At 49.7% G+C, this 25,209-nt stretch overlaps 1 protein-coding gene across 1 annotated transcript; it reads left to right on the top strand.

The window, feature by feature from the left end:
* Positions 1–20,427: 20,427 nt before the first annotated feature.
* GJC1 (gap junction protein gamma 1) lies at positions 20,428–21,609 on the top strand. Its single transcript, XM_009949876.2, has one exon. The coding sequence runs from the start codon at positions 20,428–20,430 to the stop codon at positions 21,607–21,609; it is 1,182 nt and encodes a 393-aa protein (XP_009948178.1).
* The last annotated feature ends 3,600 nt before the right edge of the window (positions 21,610–25,209 follow it).

Raw genomic sequence — 25,209 nt, 5'->3', positions numbered from 1 at the left:
ATACAACAAAGTTAAGATTTTGGGGTTTTTTAAAGCAACTCATGGGTCTGAACGCATGTTTATAAATGAGGAATTGTCATGAAATACCTGGTTTCTAGATGGGTTCCACAGGTACCTATTCTTAGCCCTTCATTAGGGATCATTTTTGCCTGCTACTTGGAAGCAAACACCCAAGTCAACACAGATAAATTGCAAGTGATGGAAATTCCAGTAAATAACTGAAAAATCGGGGTCACGGGCTGAAAGCATGGCGGCTGGCTTTGAAAGAGTTAGAGGAGAGCCCCGAAAGGCTGGAGAATGTGCGGACAGAGAGGGCTTGCGGTGGTCCCGTCCGTCTCTTAGCAGAGGGAAGGTTAAAAGAAGCAGTTTCTGGGTGCGTTTGTGAGGACAAAGGTGTAGCCAGGCGGTGATCAGATCTGGGCAAGTTCAGACTGATTATGAGAATTTAACAGAGATTTTAGTACATACTGAAGAGTTGTGATTGTAGACACAGTTTTTCTAAAGAATTTTCTGTGGTTCAAGAGGGAATTGGTGTGGGAATTGTGTTGCTTAGGTGAAACTTTGTCTTAAAAGGTCTTTTCTGGCTTTCTATGGCTTTATAGCTGACAAGGGCAAGATTCAAGAGGAAAATTCTTGTAAGCTCTGAAATCTAATGGCTGCTGGAGAGTTTGTGATGAGTTTTAACGGGCAGATTTGTTGACTCAGTAATTTACTGACTGCTGGCAACTTCTGCCAGTCCCAAAAACCCCCCAACTCTCCTAAAACATCACTTCTTGCCAACCAAAGGGCGGTCCGGTGCGCTGCCTGCAGGTGTGCGGAGGTGCCGTTCAGCCACTTGGGACCCGCAAAGCAACCCAGGAACAGGCGGCGGGAGTCGTCCGATCCCACGAGTGCGACGTCGGGTGCGTTACAGACCGGGTCGCCGGCCCTCCTCCGCCTCGGCGCTGCTGCCGGGGGAGCCGGAGCCGGCAGGCGCTGGCGCTGCTGCCGACCCTTCTGTTCTGAGCCTTAAGCCGCGGTGCCGGAGAGCGAGGGCTTGTAACGGCGCCGTGAGCTCTCGACCGAGCAGGGTGCGTGCGAGCGGGGAGCCCCGGCAGGCGGTGCTCACCGGGGGGGGAATTGGGTGATGGACCAATGTGCCCCTCGCGGTCGCTTCTAGCTGCGAGGGGCCGCGGGGCTGAGAAAAAAAGCGATGGCATCAGCCCGTGGCCTCCCTTCGCGTTGGGCCGGGCAGAGGGAGGCGATGCTGTGGCTCTCGCCTCGCGCCGCGGCGGGTTTTCACCCTCTCTGGTTTTAAACATCGGCAGCGCACCGCGAGTTGCGGCCAGGTGCCTCACTGACGCCTTCAGCCTTGTGGCTCGGGCGGGATTCTTGGAATAGCGGCACGAACTCGGACAACGGTGACGACCATTAAACAGTTGGAGTAAGAACCTCGGCGGATAATGGACCCCTTTGTTGTCTGCCCGCTCTGCCGTCCCGGAGGACGGGCGCTGCTCTCTCATTAGGAGGAAGGTGATCCTTTCTGCCCACCCTGTTTCCAGCTTTTGTTTTTTGTGCTGCCACTCAACAAAGCGCTTTATGGAGTTTGTGCTCCTGATTTATTTATTTTTAATCTGGTTAATAGGAAATAAATTATTCCAGTGAAAAAAGTTCCATTCATAGTCCCTGCTTTTTGTGCTCGCTCTACTTGAGCACTGCTGACCTGCACAGGGAAGCACATTCCTTCCTAGCATCCCTGCCCAGCACGTAGGAAGACCCCCTGTGCCTCCAAAAACTGGTCCCTGGACCGCAGCCCGGTCAGCCCCTCCGTGCGGGGGAACGATCCCCTTTGCCGTGCTTTGTGGCTGAGCGTTTCAGTGCAGAGCCCCGCATCGTTATCAGCCTTCCCAGCTGGTCTCTGCCCTTCCTGCGAGCAGCGGGAGTGGAATTCCACCATCCCGTGCTCACGCCTTGTCATAACGTGCTCTGCTTTGTTTTGACTCAAGTTGTGGTTAATAATGGTCAAATTCGATTAAATCCCATTTTACTTGCCGCTCTGTTGGGTGTTGCTTGACATCTAAATTCTGCCTCTGAAAAAAGACCCAGACTTTGTAAATGTCTGAATTATCTATCCACTGGCCATTCTTCCTCCTGGTTTTGGTAGGCTGCTCGCTTTCTGTGGAAAGCCACAAAAATGAATTTATCTTCCAAGTGCTCCTTGGAGAGGAGGAAGGCAATGTCAGATTTCCAACCTCCTCATGCCATAAATAGGAATCGTTATCAGTGTTTGGGTAGGAACGCAGGATTCTCCCCAAATTGCAAACTGTCTGGAAGATCTGATTGGGATTTTTAAAAACTTGGCTTTCTTTTGTGTAAAGCGAAGATTTAAGGTGGAAGTTCCCAGATGTGCTACGGGCTAAACTGACATATGGCCGTGTACGGCTGGGCAGTTAGGCCGTTAGTAGGTATTTTCTGGTGAAGGAAACTCCGAGAATGGTAAATATTAAAGAAAAAGAAATCCTAAATGTAGATAACTTAGTTTCATACCTTGATATTGACTAATAGTTCCTTAGTGATTACATTTCAAAGAAGAAGGCAGGGCTTTAAGAAATAACACAAGTTACAAGGTTTTCTGAGTCTATAAATAATAAGCTATATTTGGAAAAAAACTAATAGTGTATTTATGGACAAAACTGTATTAAGTGAAATGTGATGGAAAAATTGAGTCAGATGAGCTGATGTATGAGGCATTTCCCCGTGGAGTCATTGGGCTGAAAAATGTTTTATGTGCCTGAAGTTGAACAGATGCTTCAACACACACACACACACACACACACACACGTCTGTACCTCCCCCCCTCTCCGTTTAATATTAGCAGTTCTGTTCATACCACTGTGATTAATTCACGAACCAGCCTGTTTTAGTCTCTTTTCTGGGGGCTGTTGGGTATTTCCGGATCATCCAGGTACTTAAGCCCGTGCCTAACTGTAAAAGCAGCCCGGGTATTAGCAAGATTTCTTTCAAGCTTTACATTAGGCATGTGCTTCAATGACTCACTGACCTGGGATTTACATTTTTACACAGGAGTGAAGGATTTCTCCCTATTACCTTGCTTAGATGAAAATCGTCGGAGTCAGCCAGCTTTTTTTGCCTAAATAAGGACATGATACCAGCTTTCGGCTCTTCAGATATTAGTTCCACCTTTTTAGTTACAAATTTGTCAGAAAACGGTTCTGAGTGCGTGTGTGCCTGACCTCGTTTAAGGTACTGTAGAAGTACGAAGACGTACGTGGGGGGGACCAGCAGATTGTGGCTGCTGTTCTTTTGAGTACAAATATCGTATTTGGTGGTGCTGACAATTGCATTTTATTATTTCCCTTTGACCACCCATTGCAGTGTTCTGTGCAGCCGCTTTCCCAGGGTCGTACGACTTGCCTCGTAGGTAGCTGGGCACAGTGCTTCCCCTCTGCCAAAAATCCCCACAGCCTCGCGTTGGGGCGGGTTCTTTCCACTTTGCTTTTCTGATGGAGTTAAACTGATGAAGGAATGTGGAAAAGTGAGTTCTGGGTCTAACCCTGGGTCTAGCTGGGATGTGCTGTGGGCACGCACGGCTGTGGCTGTGGCATCGGGGGGGTCCTGACTCCCGCTCGCGGTGACACCCCAGCGTCGGACGCGTGTGAGCGGTGCAGCCGTGCCAGGCTTGGGTTTACAAGTCATCGTCTGTGAAGGTCTGTATCTCCCTTGTGCTTAAAATAGTAAAGAGCCTGGAAGGGTGATGTGTTTCGTGTGTCTAGATGGTTTCCATGCTACCTTGAGGGTGAGTTTCTGACTCCTCATTAACTCCTGGAAGTCTTGCTGTGTTATGGGTTCGGGGACAGAGCTGACAATAATGCTGCATAATCCGGGGGCCTGGGGTTAGAGAAACATCTGTAGGCAAGCGAGGGGCTGGGTAGGAGGTGGTGCACATGGGGCTGGCCCTGGGGTTAATACCTTTTTAAATGGCATAAAAATAAAATAATCCAGGTGCTTGGTGTGTGTCTTGCAGGTGTGCTGTCTTGCATGCAGTGTCGCCTCCTAAAAGTCGGATAATTTTCACGGTAAACATATTTAAGTAGTTGAGAAATGAGTGAATTTTAATTACAGCAGACATTCATTCACAAGAGTTACTTAGCTGACATTTATGGTCTATTTAGCCTGGAGAAGAGAAGGCTGAGAGGGGACCTTATCAACACGTATAAATATCTAAAGGGTGGGTGTCAGAGGATGGGGACAGGCTCTTCAGTGGTGCCCAGTGACAGGACAGGGGGCAACAGGCACAAACTGGAGCAGGGGAAGTTCCGCCTCAACATGAGGGAAAACTTCTTTACTCTGAGGGTGACAGAGCCCTGGAAGAGGCTGCCCAGGGAGGTTGTGGAGTCTCCTTCCCTGGAGACATTCAAAACCTGCCTGTATGTGATCCTGTGCGACCTGCTCTGGGTGACCCTGCTTTGGGCAGAGGGTGGGACTAGGTGATCCCCAGAGGTCCCTTCCAACCCCTTCCAGTCTGGGATTCTGGGATTCAAATATGTAGTTAAACTATTTTTAAAAGAAGAATTTTCATAGTGGAAAGTGTGATTCCTGGGATATTAAAAAAATAAAATACAATTGTAGTGTTTGGCAGGAAGCGCACGGTGATCTTCCACAGAGCCGTATGGAAATGGTCGTCTTTATTCCTTGGTTCTTGTGAAGTCTTCGCTCCTTCTGGAGTTTACTTGAAATGTCCACCTCTGTGGCCATACCCAGCTCGATTTGTATTCCTCGGCCTGCTTTTGCTCTCTTTGCAGTCTGTGGCAAAACCTTATCGATCTGGGTGTCTGCAAAATCTGATTCCCTGGAGGATTGTGCTGGAGAGATATCGACAGAAATAAATCGTTGCTGCCCTTCAAGTGTGCCGATTGCGTGAGATTTGTCCGACAAGTAAATACCGAATACCGATCGGCTATAACTTATCAACAATTAATAACCTGAGTTACCACTTTTTTTCCCTTTTGGCTTCCACTAGTGCCTCTCCTTTAGCAGATTTGTTAACACGCTCTTCCCACAGCCCCCTGGGGGGAAGCTCGCTCCTGGCTCCTTTGGAACAGCCGTGCTGGATCGGACTGAACGTCCCCCGGGTCCAGAGTCCTGCTTCTGACACTGGCCCAAGTGGAGGCTTCAGCAAAAGCACGGGAGAAGCGTGTTTGAAACCCCTCTCAGCATTTTGACTGCTTTCTGCCCAGAGACCTACCCGTGCCGTGAAGCACTGTCTCTTTTTTTCAGTTTTTAAGGGGCTATCATCGATGGGGTGATGCACTTCACCCGTAAGAGAGCGGTAGCGTTGTGTTTAATGACATAAACCAGCGATTTGACGAAGTTTGATGATAAATGCGATGGTGGTTTAGCAAGATTCGATGGCAAGGTTCACTTGATTATTTACTGCCTAGAGGACAGGGTCGAACAAAACTGTCAGGGTGACCCTCCTGTTGAGTCACGAGGTTCAGAAGGGACCCCCTTGTGTTCTAAACTGCTTCTCGAAGAGGAGCCTAGGTGGGGCTGGATCCACTCCTGCTCCCAGACTTGGTCAGTGGTTTATGTCTGAAGGATTGCGTGTGCACCATCGATCCTTTATGTCGCTTAGCTAAGATTTCAAGGTTTAGCATGCTGAGAATCTGTTGCAGAAAGGAGTCTCTCAGCCTCGAGGGGTGACCTTGAGAGACGTCCCTGCGGAAGAGGAGATCCTGGTGTGCAGCCCGCTGAGGAGAGCTCAGCAGGCCCTGGGCTGTCCCGTTTTTTGGGACTATTTATGGAGTGAGATGGTTGACTTTAGTCATATTTGCAAACCGACTACAGGTGTTGGTTTCTTCCAAATTTGGCTTGAGTCAGCTGTTGGCGAGCACTGTGGTTAGGTGGGCACGTTCACCATAGCCCTTGGCTGTTGGGTTGTCTGTCTGCCCCGAATCCACTTTGAGCCGTACGCAGCCGTCGTGACCAGACACATCCATTACGGTCCCCACGGGTGGTTATTGCTTGAGCAGAGTTACGGGGGGACACCACACTCCCCTGGGCTTTCCTTCTCCAGGCTGCTCCAGATACCACAGCTCCCTACCCTCTTTCCCACCTCGGCCTTCTCGTTTTTCCACTGTTCTCCCTACACCAGGCGGGCCGTGCCCCTTCTCCAAAGGTGTTTCTGCTCTCTGTTTCCATGACGGGGGATGGCAAGAGTGACCAGAGCCATACGCCACCAGGATCCTGGTGACAGAGCCGTGTGCCACAGCCAGGGTGCGGGTGGACCACGGTGCTCACGGTGACGCAGCCGTGTACGCTGCTCATGTGCTCGTCCTTCTCTAACTTCTAATGCTGAAGTGCTGTGGGCTTTCCGGGCCGTGCTGAGCGGTGCTGGGGCTTTCATGAAGCAGCCTGACAGCCCCAAGGTCTGATTGCTGAGGCCTTGTCAGGGCACATCTCTTGTATTGTGAAATTGAGATTTACTTCTTCTCTTCAACGTATGCATCACTTTACGTGGAATTTCATCTGCCGTTTTATTACCAGGTTACTTGGAGTCCTAAGGTCCTTCTTCCATTCTTCGTGGTGGCTTATCTTCCTTGCCTTGAATATTCCCATCAGGATCCTTGGTCACATCCCACCCACCTTGCAGTTGTGTTTGACTCAAACGATGTCCTGGTCCAGCACAGGTCCCCGCTTCTCTCCCTGTGAAACTGCTGGGACCTCCCTCCCCTGCAGGAAATAACTGGTTACTCCTGCTCTTTGTTGTCTTCACCCAGTTGTTTGTCTGTGCCGGGACAGTCCTTTTTCTGGTGTGGCCTTTTGGTGGCCCTAAAAGAAGCCTCAGATGAGAGGGACTCCTGTATCTTAAAAATCCAGGTGGTCTGAGCCTTTTGCGAGGCTGGAAGTCCCTTTGCAGAAGCCGCACTGGCTTTTCCCCTGTTGTATCATATTTATACAGATAGATCGATCATCCGCAAATTCTAGTCTGTGTAATTAATATTGTCTAGTTAGTCCTGTACTAATTAGAATGTTGGGTTTGTAGGGCTGCAGTTTACCAGGGTTTTCTTCTGCCTTACAGAGTTGGCGTGACACTTGCCTCCGTGCACCAAGGCGATTTTAAGAAAGGCTGTAAGCAGGTCGGCTGTCCCAGCTCTGAGCTCCATTAATCTCCTTGGTGAACGCCGCCCAGTCCTCCCCACCCATCCCTCTTCCTTTTGGCTCTTTATTCTCTAATCTCTTCTCCAGTCACTTCAGTGCGAGCCAGTTTCCCAGAGAGTACCTGGAGGGACGGGGCTGGGTCTGTGAGTGAGGGTGTCAAGAAGTTTTTTCCTATGTGGCATTTTCGTCTCTTTTAGTAGCATTAAGGAATGAACCTGTTCCTGATGGTGGCTTTCTGCAGGGAGGCTCCCTCAAGATGCAGATGGGTATCTGAAGCAGTAACAAAGCGATGAGGGCAAAAATATTTTAGGTATAGGATAAATGACAGCAACGTGGCCAGCAGGCCGAGGGAGGGGATGCTCCTGCTCTGCTCCACTCTGGTGAGACCCCCCCTGCAGTGCTGGGTCCAGCTCTGGGCCCCCAGCACAAGACAGACACGGACCTGCTTGAGCGGGTCCAGAGGAGGCCGTGAAGATGCTCAGGGGCTGGAGCAGCTCCCCTGTGAGGACAGACAGGCTGAGAGAGCTGGAGTTGTTCAGCCTGGAGAAGAGAAGGCTCCGGGGAGACCTCAGAGCGGCCTTCAGTGCTGAAACAGGGGTACAGGAAAGGTGGGGAGGGACCCTTGATCAGGGAGGGTAGTGATGGGACAAGGGGTGACGGTTTCAAACTGGAAGAGGGAGATTTCGATTAGATACAAGGAAGAAATTCTTCCCTGTGAGGGCGGTGAGGCCCTGGCCCAGGCTGCCCAGAGCAGCTGTGGCTGCCCCCTCCCTGGCAGTGCTCAAGGCCAGGCTGGATGGGGCTGGGAGCAACCTGGTGTGGTGGGAGGTGTCCCTGCCCATGGCAGGGGGGTGGAACGAGATGGTCTTTATGGTCCCTTCCCACCCAAACCATCCTGCGATTCTATGCACTTGGCAGACCAGGTCTGAGTTGCTTTAGTGAGAGAATCCACCAAATAATCGGTGGTTTCTTATTAGGAATTAACTTGCAGCTAATCCCCCTTTTCTTTGAGTGAATGAGGAGATGTGATACAGCGGATGCTCGAATGTCCTTTGTATTAAGAATGTTCTTACAAGCAGATCTACTCACCTTGAAATGGTTGGGCCCTTTGCGCGTAGCAGTGGTTTAACCCTTCGGAGAGCTGGTAAAGCGATCGCTGGCGTGGTTGGCGATAGATCTTTGCGTATGTGCTAGGTGGAATAGTAAGGCTGTGTCTGCATTCATCACTAAAGCAATGTAGTGCGTTAATGTTTTTTGTCTCTATTTTTTCCTGTGAATGTTTTATTCTGGGAATGCAGATGGGAAAAAAACTTGCAGCATGGCCTCAGCCAGACTTGGGAGTGAACCGGGTTGTCCAACGGCTGCAGAGACCGCCAGTGGCTCTCTAAAAGGAGATTGTCATGTTGGTACAGGTTCTGTTGTTATATGCTCGTATTATGTTCTTCTAGGCATTAGAAAAGTAAGGCTTTTTGCAGTCTTTGGACTTCTAGACATTTTTCTAAGTGAGATCTTTTAAGGCCAGACTGCTGACCTTAAAGTTGAGACAGCGAGTCGTGATTTCTCCGCGGTCTTGCTAAATGGTGGTGATCTGCTGTCTCCTGGTTGGAACTTGGAGAGAACGTGTACAGAACACGCGTGAAGTTCACTCCGTGACAAACGAGGTTGTATCAAGATGAAACCACGCTCCTAAAATCTTGAAAGCTTGGAAATAAGAAGTTGGGGAAAGCTTGGTGCTGTCGCCTTGCCTGCAGTTGTGCCTGTAGTATCTCAGTGTGCTTTTTTCCACCTCCAGCAGGACCAAAAAGCAGTGTGTACCACAGCCTCGTCCCGTTTGCACGCTCATAGCACATCGCATACCTGTCTTAAGCAGTTCCCGTGCATTTGGGAGGATAGTCTGCTTTAAACTTGCTGCTAATTTTCGTAATCTGTGTCGGTAATAAATCTGATAAAAGACATGGCCATGTAAAGCAGTCAGGTGGCAACAAAATGCCCCGCCTGCTACTGTGTGCTTGGTGAAGTGTGCCTTTCTCTGTGGCATGAGGCGTGGTGGGAACAGGGCTTCTGGCTGCCTCTCAGAAAATAGAAGTTATTTGCGGCTGTTCTCAGAAGGAAAAAAACCAGTTGGTATGTGAGTTCTCCCAGCTGGGGTGATGGAGCGTAGGGAGTTCAATCAGCGAGTGCTTCAGGTCTCTTCCCAAGGGGAAGTAAAAAGAAAAGTATTTGAGTCTTTCAGAAAATGGCAATTTTGGCTTTCTCATTGCACTATAGGAAATTTTTTTTTTTGAACAAATATTTCGCTTCGTGAATTTATGTGCGTATTTATATTCTAAATTTTATCTTTGGCAAAATAAAGCTGTTGAACTCAAGCTGGAGTAGCGTTTTACTGCCAGCAGAGCAATCTGCTCTGATTTACTACTCTCCTTTTCCCAAAACAAATCGTACTTAAACCCGATTTACTGCAACGGAACTCTTCAATTTCGGCAGTCGATAGCGCTTGGGAGAAGTTGGAGCAGCCAGGCCAGTGTTGGGCCGGAGAGCGAGCGGCAGTGCCTGGCGAGCTGGTGTCTCCGCTGCTCTCTTGGTGGGGTGGTGCTCCAGAGGGAGCATCTGCACCGGGGGTGGCCGTGGGCGCGGGGCACTGCCTCGCTGTGGAGTGGTGCCGACAGCCTGGCGAGTGCCGTCGTTCTGTCCTTGCCTGTAGGGGCTCCCGACACCATCCTCGGAGATTGGTGTGGCGAAGTGAGAAGATGGCCTTCTGGCGTGGCTGGCTACCGCCCTCCTGAGCTTGGTGCTCTCCACCCAAGGAGATGTACGGTTGCGTGCAGTCACAGAGGTCTGCCGAGCTTTCCGGTCCTCCACATCTCAGCAAGTGGCAAGTCCTGACCAGGTTTAGCAGAGCTGTTCCAAGTGCTGGATGTCTTGTAGAGCAGTTGGTGGCGACGGTTTGCAAAGTCCTCGTCCGCCTTCTGAACATCCTTCCCCCTCTACGAAGCCACTGTTGAAGAAAACGTTACATGAATTTTGGTATAACTGCGGTGAAGCAGTGTCTTGTACTAGACCAGATGACAGAGCTGGAAAATAAAAGTCTTTTTTTTGAATTTGGGTCACAGTGAAACAACTGCCATGTTGCAGAATGGGTGCTTGAGGACATGGTGGCAGACTGCATCATGGTGTGTGGTGTCTGTTTTATTTACAAGCCATTCATGCTAGTTTTTGAGACTTATCTCCGAAGCAAACACTATCGTAGTTTCTTTTGACTGTCATAATATGGTGGTGGGTGAATTAGGTGTTCATCCCCATTCGATTGTCTCCTGCTCAGCTGGATGAGAGCCTTTTGACGTACAGGAGCCGACAGAATTGCTCTCTTGTGGCTTCTCTCTCCTTTCCTGAAATGGCCGTGAGAGTGATATTTGGGTCAGCTGCCTCCAGCGCGCCGTTTCCTTTTGACACTCATCCCTCTGAGCACATAGGAGGAGCCCGCTGGGGAAACGCGGTGGTGCTGTTGGCTGCAGTGGAATCAGGAGTAGTTAAAGGGGTGTTGTGGTTATCCGAATCACTAATCACGTCAAGACAGGGAAATCTCTCCATGCCTGACTGAAACGGTATGTGAGTGAAGAGGCCTTACCCAGACCTCGCTGCGAGAGAGAGGGGGGACCCAGGTAGGTGCACGAACGCTGTAGCCCTTACAAAGGCTGTGGCTGCCCAGCAGCACGTGTCCCTCAGTGTCTTTGCTCTGGCTGTAACGCACAACGGTACTGGTGTGTTCTTCAATTTGGACCAGAGGCCTTGTGGGTCTGTCTGGGAAAATGCAATTTTTCCTTCTTTTCTTGCTGCAGCGCTCTGGGTCTCGGTGCAGAAGGTCTGCAGCGTCAGGTAGGGCACCGTGCTCCTGTTTCCCTTCGCGCACAACTTGTCCTGCTTCGCCTGGGCTCTGCTCTTCCCCTGCGTGTCTCCGGGCGCAGCCCTGCGTGGCGGTGCCGCGCCTGCCCGCACAGCCCCTGCGGGGCAGTTCGAAGCGGGACGCCGTCCTGCGGTTTCTGTCCCGCCGCTGTTTGCAGGCGGATGAGCGCGTCCTGAAATGAGCTGAATCCGTGAGACTGGCGTGCAGTAACCCCAGCCCCGCTGTCCATCGCGCTCTGTCACTTTGGAGTGGTGTTGGTCGCTTAGTACCTGCCTTTTGTCGTCACCCCCACTGCTTTTTTTCCTGCCGTTGCCTGTTTTTGTTCAAATAAGTGCTGAGAACACTCGTGGAGCTGCACAGGGCATGTTGGGGGTGACCACACAGCAGCAGCCCGTGCTGTTTTGGGCAGTCGCCCCCCACTGTGAACTGGAAGGATCTTAGGGCCCAGTATCACGTGCCAGTGTATTTCAAGCCCCTATAACTTGTTCCTCCTCTATTACCTCCATTCTTTCAGGAAAACTTGCTTTTCTGCTGTTGTCCCAGACTCTTCTCAGTGGTACCCAGGGAAGGGTGATGGGCACAGACTGAAACATGGGAAATTCCACTTAAACGTAACAAAAGCTTTTGTTGCTGTGAGTGTGGTCAGACATAGGAACAGGTTGTCCAGAGAGCTTGTGGAGTCTCCATCCTCAGAGATAGTTAAAACCCAGCTGGTCACAGACCTGCCAGCTTGCTCTAGTTGACTCTGCTTTGGGAGGCAGAATTGGTGGTTTAACTACTGGTTGGCAGAATATTACACATTTCTTAGGGTGCTGCATATGGGTACAAGGGAACCTAGAGGTTAAGCATCTTCAGAATATGAATAAATGACTGAAGTAGATGGGTGGTTCTGTCACAAAGAAGCTGTCACAGCATCGGGCTTGGTGGCCATGTGGTGTGTTTGATCTCTGAAGTATTTTGGCAAGCGGCAACACTTTGTGCGTCTGAAGCAGGATTTAGTAGCCCTGAGCTAAGGAGCACATGGTATCTTATCAAATGGGTATCTAGTTTGGGAGCAGCTCCTAGAGAGAACTCCTGGTGTTTGGGAGATGAGTGCTGTATATGTATATGATCATCTCGTGGAAAAGCCTGCGGGGTGTACTCTGTGTGGGAGAAAGGGAATTGACAGCTCACAGCCGGAGTGTTTTGTGGACCTGAATCCATCCTGAGACCACGCTCACGCGGTCTGATGGTCATTTCAGTTGACAGGAACAGTCTTTCTTGAGGATACCCTCCTGATCTCTGGATTTTTAAGGGTATGGATGCCAGTCCCTGACCACGTTGTCTGCAGACAGCCTGGGCTGGCAGTCCCAGAGCTCACATTTTGGTTGCACACTTGGCCTTGACCTCCAAGCAGCAGTGTTGGGTGTTTTCCCTAGGATGGCTTGAGCTTCAGATTCAAACTCCTTGCAAAAAAAAAAAATTTGCCCTTTACCTACTGTGTAATTCCTTGTTTTCAACATCCAGCTAAATTACGCAGGGAGAGTTTTGCTGTACGTTACCGGCTCCTGCGTAGCGAGGAACGAGCGCAGCAGCGCTGAGACCAAGAGCAGGGCAGGGCCTGGGCCGGTAAGTCCTGCTGGACCTGCCCACGCTGTGTGAGGCCAGTTCGTACTGGAGCTACTCAAAACCGTCTGGGCTTAGTAGGGTTAAACTATATTGGAGAGAAATGCTTTGAAGTGTGTGAGACTCTAGAAAAGGGAGATGGGCAGAGGGGAGAGGGAATGCCCCGGAGCGCTGGGGCAGAGTTCACTCTTGGAGCTCTGGTGTAGCAGCTCGTCACTGGTTGGGTTGTTCCTCACCCACGAGCTGTGTTGTGAAGGCAGAGGGGTTGCTCGTGCTGCAAGCTTCGGCCCCAGGACTGTGCTGGTACGACCACGGTTTGGCACGATGCCGTGTCAGTGTGACCGTGGCTTGTGGCCCTGAGGATCAAGTGTTTCCTTGCAAGGACTGTCAGACAGCACACCGCGGCTCGCCCTGTGACCTGCTGACCGCTTCATTTTCTCCGTTGTTACATTTCACATCACCAGAGTGCAAGCGTCACCTGGGGCTTCCTTCTGCTTCTTGAAACCTCGAGTCTGTAGGGCTGAAGAGCAGCCTGCTCAGGTTTGCGAAGCGTCTGACAACTCCGTCCCGAGTCGCTGCAGAAATGCCAGATTCGGGAGCTCGCTATCCCGGTCTCCGAGCTGGTACACCTCATTCCCGTCGTTCAGAAGGGATACCGATTGCTGAGCATGTTTAAAGGGATTCAGGCTGACACAGACCCCACAACGGGTCTCCAAACATCTCATGCGCTAACAGGCTCCACAGCCCAGCCTCCATTTTTGACGAAGCCTGTTCTCGCTGCAGGCTTCTGCTCTCGAGTGAACGCGAGTCAGGCTTGCAGCTCGCCACGTCCTCGTGCTGCAGCACATCGGGCTGCCCTGCTGGACGCTGCTCTTCCAAAGTCGGGGTCTCGCCTGCTCTGGGGTGTCTGCCCTGGAGACGACGCTTCCTGGAGGAGCGTGGCTGCTGGAGGTGAAGTAAACGCTAGTTTTGGCCAGCACAGAACACGTCGCGATTTCATTTGAATTGTGTCACTGCGGGGGAGTGTTGCTAAAATTGTCACTTGGCTTTCCATGTTGGCATTACCTAGAGGGCACGCTGAGGCTACTGGAGGTTCGTGTCTTATCTGCAAATTCCAGTTTATCTTTAAGCTGAATGCTCCGGTGGGTATATGTATGTTGATTTTCAAAAAGATACGTATTTGACATCTTTATTTTTTTGACAGCACAAGCATCTTATTATATCTCTACCTCTTACCCATATTTTAGTGTTCTATTTATATTCTGCATAGGATCTGAGGTCGCATAATTCAAGGAGGGTTTTTTAGACTCGGGGGGATTGGTCTGGGGATCAGCAGAGCCCTCTTAGCATGCCTGGGATTTGAAGGCACCGTTCAGAAATTGTTTCTGAACTGACATTGACGCTGTGGATGTTTCAAAACCCTTCTCTGCTGTTTGCCACGTGAGACTTGCCAGGTGACCGAGTATTTACTTGAAAAAGCACTGTGTGTTGTGCAAAGAGTCCCAGCCTTTTCACTCCCAAATATTCTGTAATATAGATTAAAAGTAAAATTAATACAGTTGTTTTCTTACTCTTTTTCAGCTGCGCAGTGCTGTAAACACTTGTGAAAAACATAGAAATAACAGTGGTGGTGATTGAACCTGCTTCCTTCACAGATGAGGGAAGGGTGATAGCAGTGAGTTGTCTTATCCCAGGAAGACCCCTGCGTCCTTCCCCTCGCATCACTCGGGAGGATGGACGCTGGACTGGCTGCTCGGGTCGGGAAGGCAGCTGGCGTCAGCGCAGCGTTTGTGGTGCGCTGGTACCTTGCCGGTGCTGGGTCTGGCCATGACTTTCTCCTTTCTTGAGCAGTAAAGTCTTTCTCACTTTTCAGGTTAAAAAAAAAAAAAAAAGGAACCCACATGCTTCCTCAAAAATAATTGTAAATCATGCAATTTCTTATATTGCAATGTAAATGAGATTTGAATGAATAATGGTAATTATTCATTCATCCTAATTCAAATCCTATTTTAATTAGCCTGTGGGCCCAATTTTACTTTCATGCAGCATGAAACCGCTTTTGATTATCAACAGAATTGCCATGCGTTTATTCTTGAATTTTTTTCTGCTCAGCACACGTCTTTTTAAACTGCTTTAAAAACAAAACAAAACAAATACATCATTAATAAATTAATCAAATTTCATTAGCGTGACATTGGAGGGCATATTTTAAGGGGAAAAAAGTCTTCCTGTAAATACATTCCCCTTAATAAGTGCCTTTTGGCTACAACATTTTTCTCCTCTGTATGCTGTTTAAGGCAAAACTTTTCTGAGGAGGTGCTGGTGAACTTGAAATTCAGAGAGACCCAAGAGCTTCAGCTCCCTGTTCCCCTCTGGGAGCTGGGTCTGACGGCTGGAAGGCGTGCTGCTTCACCTCCCTGCCGGGGAAAACTCGGTTCTGAGCTGAAGCCCATGCCTGGGTGTGGACTTAGCCAGGGGAGGGTGTCTCCAGCAGCGATGGGGTGTGAGCTGGGCTGGGCTGGGTGGGTTCAGCCGTCTCCCTTCGCAGCGCTGTCGGTCAGCCGTGGCGGAGAGGTCGGTTGTAGAGTCCTTCCAGCCAGAGTTGTAAAGTCACAGACTGGTTTGGGGTGGAAGGGACCTTAAAGATCACCTGGTTCCAGGTTGCTCCCAGCTCCATCCAGCCTGGCCTTGGGCACTGCCAGGGAGGGGGCAGCCGCAGTTGCTCTGGGCGACCTGCGGCAGTGTCTCACCACAAAACATTTCTTTCTTCTGTCCAGTCTAAACCTGCCCTCTGTCAGTTAAAAACCGTTGGCCCTTGTCCTGTTACTACAAGCACTGGTAAAAAGTCTCCATTTTTGTTCTAAGCCCCTTTTATGTACTGAAAGGCCGCAAGACGGTCTCCCTTCTCCAGGCTGAACAAGCCCAGCTCCCTCAGCCCCTCTCCACAGCAGAGCTCGTCCAGCCCTCTCAGCATTTCTGTGGCCTCGTCTGGGCCCGTTCCAACGGGTCCATGGCTGTGTTGTCCTGAGGACTCCTGAGAATCCCCTCCCTCGACCTGCTGGCCATGCTTCTTTCGATTCAGCCCAGGACACGAGTGGCTTTCTGGGCTGCAAGCGCACATTGCCGGCTTCAGTCTGCAGTATCCCCGAATCCTCTGCAGAGCTGCTCTCCATCCATCCGCCCCCCAGCCTGTGCTGAAGTTGGGGGTCGCCCCACACACATGCAGGACCTTGCGCTTGGCCTTGTTGGAGTTCATGAGGTTCACGTGGGCCCGCTCCTCCAGCCTGTCCAGGTCCCTCTGGGTGACATCCCTTCCCTCCAGCATACCCGTTGCACCCCTCAGCTCGGTGTCGTGCAGACCCTTGCTGAGGGTGCTCAGTCCCACGCCCGCCGTTGGTGGAAGGACGCGAGATGGCTCCCGGCAGCGTGCGCTCCGAAGGCGCTGGGGATTCGACGGCCTGGAGTGAGGCTGTCCCTAAAACTCGGCTGTTGCGTGCTGCACACCTTACAGGGGCCGTGGGGCTTGGGGGTATGGAGGCGTTGCTGGGAGCCTTTCCCTGGAGTAACTGTGGTTCCAGCTTCCTCCTCCTTCCTGTCCCACTCTCCATCCCCGCCACGCATCAGCTACCTCATCCGAAGGCAGGATTTTAACGTTGCCACAGTAAACGGCTCCTCCGAGGTGCAGTTCTGCCCTCGCTGACTGGCGGGAGGCCATCGCAGTTAGGTGGGAAAGCTGAACTGAGATGGAATTAATCCCATGTTTAAATTCATATTCAAACCCCGACATGGGGCAGGGGAAGCTCCACACAAGGGGCCGTTCACTGGCTGTGCCTGGATGTGAACAACAGCCATGTTAAAATAGCTGAAGAGATTTCCTGCAGTGAATCTCTTAACCTAAAGCTGATTTCTTTTTTTTCCCGTGTACCTGCTCCAAATTCGTCTTTATTCTTTCTGGATGACAGTGTCTGCAAAACTTTAATTCGCAGGAGCCAGCTTGCTGTCAGAGATAAGCCCCGTGTTATTTGCGTCGTGTATCCTGGCTGCTCTAAGGAGCCTCCCCCGCTGGAAGTGCTGGAATGAACTTATGACAGATACAAGGAGTGAAAGTCTCTCTCAAGTGCACTTTCTGGCATGACTTAAATTAGCTGAAATTGCTGACATTTTGCCTTTTTTCAGACGCGTGTCAGTGTCCATAGACTTTTATTTCAAACAATGGAAAATTATTGAGTTAAATATTGCCAGAACAACAAATCCGGGAGACGCGAAGTGTACGTTAGGTGAAGGTTACTGCGGTATGTCTGGGCCCTGCAGTACGTGTCTGGGAAAGGCAGAAACGTGCCGCCTCTGAGCTTGGCCGGTCTCACGGAACTGAAGGGTGCCACTGTTTCAAATGCCATCATTCTGCCTGGAACTTTTTGCTTTGGTATTAAATTTAATTTGGATGGGCTGAACGTTTCCAGTGAAAGAAAGGTTTAATGGCAGGTCATTTTGCTTGAACCAAAATGTTTCCTTAAAGGAGTTCTTTGCCTGCTGGTGGATTCTCTCATATTTGTGTCAGTAGCTCTGCTCTGGACTAAAACTAAATTTAGAAGAAGTGACTCTTTCTTGTTGAAGAGAATCAGAGCTCTTCGGCAACTTCCATCTCCGCAGCCAGAACTCTAATTGACAGAAGTCTTGGTTATTAAACACGTGGCCGATAGCGGCGTCTTCCTCATCTGAGGGCTGTGGTTAACCGAAATGTACGAGTGTGCGCGGTCAGTGTCCACACGGAGGTTGGTCACGCTGCTGGTTTATGTAACGGCTGGAATCCAGGACGTGATCCCCGTCTTTCCCCTGAAGCAAGCTCTCGGGCGGGCCAGATGTGCTGTGCCGCCGGTGGCTGTCTCCCGAGGGAGCCGAGGTGTGAGCCACCCGCCTCCCCGCGTCTTCCTCTCGAGCTGGCGAGGCGCGGTAGGAGGCAACCACAGGTGTGTGGTCTGCCGATAGAGAACGCACCCTGAAAAGCTGATAAATACCTCAAAATAATTTATCAGAAGTTGAGATGGCAGCTCGTCTAAAAGTAAAGATTCAGTGTTCCCCCGCTTATTGAAGCTGGCCCTAATTTCAGACTTCTCTGCTGTTCACCACTGAAGAATAAACATCGACGTGTAGCTGAAAATTTAAAGGCTGGTTCCTGCTTTTATTCCAAATTTACATTAGCAACAGTATTTAATTAATTTCAAATGTACTTAGTAGTTTACTTTTAGAAATCAGTTTGGCCCTGAGGTTTTCATTGAGTGAAAAGTAACCCCTTCGTAAACTCATTTGGGTTTTGTCTCGTTTTCAATCGACGAATCACGACGTGTCAGCTCGCACCATCTACGTCCCGTCAGCGTCCCTGCTGGGTGACGGGGCTGGCAGTGCAGCGCAGTGTGGATGTGGGGCTGCGGCTCTGAACCTCTGTGGTCCCAGTCCCAGGGATGGGGTTCTCCTGCCTGTCCTGTTGGGCGCGGTGCAGGCTCTCCAGGCGGGTAGAGCACCCCCAGACTCGCTCTGCCACCCGGTTTGGCTCCGGGAGATGCCGAACGTGCGGGTGCCCGAAGCGCCGTCTCTGCTCGCTGCAGAACTCGGAGTTGCAGGGTTGTGCTCGGGTGCTTTTCTGAAATGAGGGTTCAGAGCGTGAAGCCGCCTGCTGCAGTGATGTGCTGCACTGGGGCTGGAACCCTCTGGTCTTTTTTTCCCGTTAAAAACATGTTATTTCGGCCAATTCTGTCTACACATAACAGCAGCGTGTTTACGAGTGTAAACCTTGGACTGACAGCGTGCAGAATTGACAGCCGCGAGATTAAGCGATTCACGGTAATCTTTTGTTTTCTTCCCGTGTTTCCCAGCTAAACAAACTGAACTCTCTAAATCTCTCACTTTTAGGCATCTTCCCCATTCTGCAGCTGGTTTTGAGACTCATGTATTCCCTCTCTGATGTTTAAGCAACTTCTGAAGGATGCAGCCACGGGCATTGAGTGCTGTCTTGCTACCGAGGAGGTAAGATCACTCTCCTTGCTCCCGTTCGCACGTGGCACAGCCAAGGGCTGCATTCGTCATCTCTGCTGTGTCACCAGCTCTTGCTGAGCTGCTCCTCCCTCAGGACCCTCTCTCCCTTCCCTGCTGACTGCTGTCCAGGGGAACCGCTCGCTCCTTTAAAAGGAAGACTGCCGTTCTTTCTCTTAGCTGCGTGCCTTTGCGTTCAGCTTGGCTAAGGCAGCGGTTTTGTTTCAGAGGACTCAGCCTCTCGAGCAATCTGTGTTTTTCTGCATCACTGACAACTCTTGTCTTTATTTGTCAGCCTGCAAACTTCGGTGCCGTTTGCAGATTGTGTCAGCAGCCATTTTCTGGTCGAGTCTGGGGAAAATACAGCCTAGTTGCCAGGCCTGTTCCTGCTCTTTGCAGAACTTGCTGTTATTACATGCGGTTGATCTTGGTTCTAATGTGGGAATCATTTGCCAAGATCTTGGTTACTTTTCATCCACTGAATACAGGCTTTTTTAATACTCTCTTGTGCTATTTTTTCCTCACACTGTCATGAGGTTATAAATCAAATGTCCTGCACAGCCCATCCGCGTTGTGTCTGTGCTGTTGCCTTTTCAATGAAACATTGAATTTCACCAGAAGGGGCATTACGTTTATATCCTTTAATTCTGTATTGATTGCATCCCCTCAAATTTCATTATTTGGCCTGAGAACAGCTCTGCAGTTATGTGGAAGGAGTTGGATAATTGCAAATACTAGTTTTCTTCCAGTCTCCTGGAATTTCTCCAGGTTAAGAATAAATCGCTTTTAAGATCAGAGTGCCGGAGGTTTGTCCAGTTCTGGTTTTAGGGTCTTTCACCAAATGTTGTTCTGATGTAAAAATTTCTATTAATAATGCTTGACAAATGAATGTTTGAGGATTCATCAGAGGACTGGAAGGTGTCTTACCCCCTGTCCCACAACAATGTCAAACAGTTCTTCCTGTGCTCAATATTTTACCAGTTTTACTGCTCAGAGCTCCAGGCGGGCCTGGAACGTCACTAGATTTCCCTTCTACTCTCCCAAAACCACTACAAAATACATCCTAAAGCCTTTTCTGGCCCTGGGAGGGAGATTTTTAGCCTCCCTAAGGGACTCTGAACCCAAATCCATAGAAGAGCTGTGACCATCAGGTGAGAAGTCAGATGTTCCTCAGGTCAAACCCGGTTCCTGGGCTAGACCTGCAGGGTAGCGCTGTGCAGGTCACTCAGGTTGTCCTGCCTTTGAGTCCAAGGTCGCTTCGCCACCTCCGTGTGGGTAAAATAAATCTTGCTGTTAGCGGTGGGACGTAGCCAACAGCGCCTGTAAGCTTTCACGGGAGCTCGGCATTCGATCCGCTGTGTTTTGGAGGCTTCAGCCTCAAGTGTAAATGTTTTTATTAACATTTGAACTACAGAGCAGCCACGGCTTTCTCCTCTGCTCGGGAGCAGCTTTGGGAGCACGTTTTGTTTGTGAAACGGCAGCTAACTGCAACTTTTTTTTGTAGCAGACTTCTCAAGCGCCTGCGGAGGAGATGTAGGATCTTCAAGCAAATTCTGGCAGCTGGAGTTTCCCGATAACAGGTGATGCTACAAACGCGGTTGTGTGTCGCTTGTAAAAGTCTAGAGTTTTCTGACTGTTTTGGCTGAACGTTTGCAGCGTTTAGGCTTAAGCTGATGAACTCATAAATATTTGGGGGGTTTGTTTGTTTTTTTAGATAAAATTATTTGACCACCATGAGTTGGAGTTTTCTGACCCGTCTGTTAGAGGAGATCCACAATCACTCAACCTTTGTTGGCAAAATCTGGCTGACAGCGTTGATCGTGTTTCGGATTGTCCTGACTGCTGTGGGCGGAGAATCCATTTATTACGATGAACAAAGCAAGTTTGTGTGCAACACGGAGCAGCCTGGCTGCGAGAATGTTTGTTACGATGCTTTCGCTCCTCTTTCGCACGTGAGGTTTTGGGTCTTTCAGATCATTCTTGTCGCCACGCCGTCTGTGATGTACTTGGGCTACGCCATTCATAAAATTGCCCGGATGGTGGAACACAGCGAAGCCGACAGAAGAATCAGGAGCAAAAGCTTTTCCATGCGCTGGAAGCAGCACCGTGGCTTAGAGGAGACTGAGGAGGACCACGAGGAGGACCCGATGATGTACCCAGAAATAGAGCTGGAAAGCGAACGGGAGAACAAAGAGCAGCAGCCCCCTGCCAAAGCCAAGCACGACGGCAGGCGGCGAATCCGGGAAGATGGACTCATGAAAATCTACGTCCTGCAGCTCCTGGCGAGGACTACGTTTGAGATCGGCTTTCTCGTGGGTCAGTATTTGTTGTACGGCTTCGAGGTCAGCCCCATCTTTGTGTGCAGCAGGAAGCCGTGCCCGCACAAAATAGATTGTTTCATTTCAAGGCCGACAGAAAAGACCATTTTCCTGCTAATAATGTACGGGGTGAGCTGCATGTGTTTGCTGTTGAATGTCTGGGAGATGCTCCATTTGGGATTTGGCACCATCCGGGACACGCTGAACAACAAGAGGAAAGAGCTGGAAGACTCTGGGACCTATAACTACCCTTTTACTTGGAACACGCCCTCTGCTCCTCCTGGCTATAACATCGCGGTCAAGCCAGAGCAGATGCAATACACGGAACTGTCCAACGCCAAAATGGCCTACAAACAGAACAAAGCCAACATAGCTCAGGAACAGCAGTATGGAAGCAACGAAGAGAACATTCCTGCCGACCTGGAAAATCTGCAGAGGGAAATTAAAGTGGCTCAGGAGCGCCTGGACCTCGCGATCCAGGCTTACAACAACCAAAACAATCCCGGCAGTTCCAGAGACAAGAAATCCAAAGCAGGCTCAAACAAAAGCAGTGCCAGTAGCAAGTCGGGAGATGGGAAGAACTCTGTCTGGATTTGACGTTGGCTGAGTTTATAAATTGTGTTTTTTCTCCTAGTTTATCGTAACCAGCAACCCCTTGAATAATGCTTCCATTAAGTAAATATTTGACTCTGCTTCTTTTCAGGGATACCGTTGGCTAGTGATTCAACCTCTCAGAAAGGGTTTGTACGCATCTTCTAGGATTATAGGACTTTATTCTTCTGTCTTCCAAGTCAGGAGACAAATAGGTATATTTAAATCATTCTCATTGAACGGTTTATGCTGTATGTACAGTATTATAGTACATTTATTATGCACAATTTTTTGTATTTGTACACTGGATCTCTGACGTTACACTTTTTTATATGAACGAGGAGAAAGCAATGGGTAGCTGTTAGCGTTTTGCTAGTTTTCTTACTGTGGTCCGCAGTTTCGTCGTGGTTCTTCCTCGTTTTAAACGTAAAACTTGCGATGCTGCGTTTCAAAAGTGCCTTGAACATGCAGACAGCACAGAGGAGCCTCCGGTCATCCAGGCAGCCCGCAGGTGCCGGTCACTGAGCAGCAGAGCAGTGAAAGATTTGGAAAACATCTGTTAATGGTGCTCTTGACTCTGTCTTTTGCAAAAATGATGTGCTGCTTACAGAATGGAAGTGTCATTCTATAGCCACTCGGTACTACGGGGGGGGTTGCCCCCTCTGGAAAATCACTCGCAGGACAAATGTGCGCGTGGGAGAGAGTAGTTGCGTTCAGAGCAGGGGTGCCAGCCGTAACGCAGAGAGAGCTCAGACCTCCCTGCAAGCTTTATGCAACAGGAAGGAAAAGAGACTTCAAACTCCTGCAAAACATCCAAAAAAAAAAAAGTAAATAGAAATTACTGGATTCAGTAATTCCACGTGTTGATGTGATCTGGATGGAAATGGATGGTTTTGAGGTCCGTCGTTACGCAACGCCCCGCTCCCCCAGGACATGAGGTTGTTACGATACCTTTTGGAGGGGATTTCTGTCTTTTCCAAAGTAATCTGGTCAGATGGAATCACGGTGATTTTGTTTCTTCATGCATTACACTTGAGGAAGAACCTTCCTCCCCCCAGCCAGGACACACGAGCTGTCTGTAAGAGTTTCTACAAGCCCTGTCCGAATATCAATGCTATTGCCTTATTCCAGACCCCTTTTCCTTCCGTTGTGTCTGAGGAATTTAGTTCAGACAGAGCAATATGTATAATTGAGATTTCTGCTCTAGAGACCAGTCGGATTTGGCATTCTGTGGTTTTGGCATTAAACTTGAATTTATAATTAGCAAAAGGAGAATGCGGTATTTACTGCCTTTGGCGGTGTCTTTTTGGCAAGGATGCGCATTAACGTTTGAGAGATGCTGATAAATGTGTGTGCTTCCTGCTACTGTTCATCGTGTATTCAGGACCTTGCTCCGCGCTCTTTTTTTTGTCAGGTTTTCGTGCATTTTAATATATTCTGGGGGCCTGTTTCAAGCGGGACTGTTCTGTTTCAAGGCTACCTCAGTCCTCAGTGCCCTCGTTACAGCCTGGTCAGGCACAGGGGTGCCAAGTGGGAGGACGCAGGTAGACACGTGCTCCGTTCCTGCCCACAGAACATCTTTACGTTCGGTTTAAGCTAAAGGATACGAGCACATGCTTGCAGTTATCCTCTGCCCAAGCACTTGCTGAAAACAGTATTTTGCTGAGTCGTTTTCAGTCTCTCTCCAGTCTGGGACGCCGGGCAGTCCAGGCGCAGATCCCAGCTCTCCCTGAGCTCTGCTTTAGGGAGGCGTAGGCGAGCCCAGAGCCAAGGCAACCCCCTGCGCCAGGTCAGCGAGAGCTGCTCCAGTTCATCTCCAGCGCAGACGTGTGGGAGCAAACTGGGGTTTTGTTCAGCAGTACCTGCCCTCCCGGCCGCTGCTGCGGGAGAGGGGCGACCGCTGAATTTTAGGCAGAAAAGTTTCAGGGTGATGTCGTTAAGTGAGTGGCACAGTAAGTTTCTAAAAGCTTGAGTGGATTTGCGGGCAGGGACGGCTGGCCAGTGAGGTGGGACGAGCTGTGTGGGGCGAGAGGGAGTTTATTAATAGCGCTCCTCTAATTAGAGAGGAGACTGGAGAGGAGCACGCGGCCTGACGCTGGGCGGGGAGGCTTTGCCAGCAGGAAGCTGGGAGCGTGATGGAGAAGCTGGGTGGAAAACATGTTGTCTGAAAGTACTGGGGAAAGACGTTTGGAGCCTGGAGATCAACGCGTGGCTCCGATCCGCTCATTATCCCGACACTGGGGCTGGGTTGTTCTCTTCAGCTTCCCAAAAGGGTTGCGCTGCCCTTAACCCTTGGCGGGGATTCGGGACAGCCTTTCACCAGCCAAGCGAACGGCAAGAAGTGAAAATCCTTTCCCCTCGCTGCTCTCTGCCCAAAACGGCAAAGATTTCGTATAAACGGCTTACAGGAAAGTCGGTTCCTGCCAGCGGCTTCACCCGTCGTTTGTATCAGCCCTTTCCCAATTAATGATCTCGACCGTTACCTGCTTCAAGCTGCCGTCTCAGGTCAGTCCTGTGAGCTGTTGTCCACACCAGTAAATACCCCCCTTAGTGAGCAGAGTGTGTAGAATATTCCAATCCCAGCACTGAATTCATTCCGAAAATGCAAAGTAATGGAGCTGTTTCTGTTACTGGTTTTTTGTTTTCATTTTACTTGTGTATAAAGTGCACATTTTCTTTGAAACTGAGTGTTCGGTGTTAGTAGAGGATGTCTGTTAACACTCTAAATGTTCATGTCTGTGAGTGTATTCAGTTTCAAAGTACCAGGCTTGATTTTTCCTTTTGAAGAAATGATATGTGCATTACTTTAAAATGCTCTCTTGCTTCGGCTTCATGTAGGCCGTTCCGAAATAAACGTTCAGAAGAGACTTTCGGACAAAAAATACTGAACGTAACTTGGGTTCGTGGCGTCATTCTCTGGTTTTGGATGCAGTTTGGAAAAAAAAAAATATTAAATCCAGTGGATTACTGCAGTCTGAGTGAGATGGCTTCTTTTTCCCAGCAATAGAATATGCTCCGAATATATGCGGGAGGGAGAGGGATATTTTAATCATTTGTCTTAGAGCCACAACTTGGAATTTTTATATATTTGACCTTGTTTAGCATAATAAAGAGTCGGTTAGAAACCAACTGTGCCTTTCTGCATGTGAATTGCTCTTCAGTGACAAGAACAATCGCATTAAAAAAAGACAAATCGACCAAATTTGGAAGTCTAGACCTTGAGAAGGGTACCGCTTAGGAAAAGATGAAAATCTGCATTTATGCATATGAATGAGCGTGCTGACATTGTCCAGTGAACTGTGCAGCATTAGCTGGCCTAATTTAGCTGCGATTTTCGACGGAACATACGGGAGCTGGCTGCCCAGCTCCTTTTAAAAATTGCAGCTGAATGCCCGTCTGTTTTGCCGCACAAAAGATGGCTTTTGCAAGTGTCCCACGCTTTCCCCTCGCTGCGGGTTTGGCCTCAAAACGGGAAGCGTGGCTGAGGGGGCACTAAGTGGTTTGCCGTGTCGTGCAGCTGCAAGAACGCTCGAAGTGCGATGGATTCGGCGGTGTGGGCTTGGAATAAAAAGCTTGTTTGCTCCCAGTTAAAGGAAAAAGCAGCCA

The sequence above is a fragment of the Leptosomus discolor genome, chromosome 25, assembly GCF_034619465.1.
Source record: "Leptosomus discolor isolate bLepDis1 chromosome 25, bLepDis1.hap2, whole genome shotgun sequence".
Lineage (NCBI taxonomy): Eukaryota > Metazoa > Chordata > Aves > Leptosomiformes > Leptosomidae > Leptosomus > Leptosomus discolor.
Note: the sequence above shows the minus strand (reverse complement) of the source record. Positions and strands in the feature narration are given on the sequence as shown.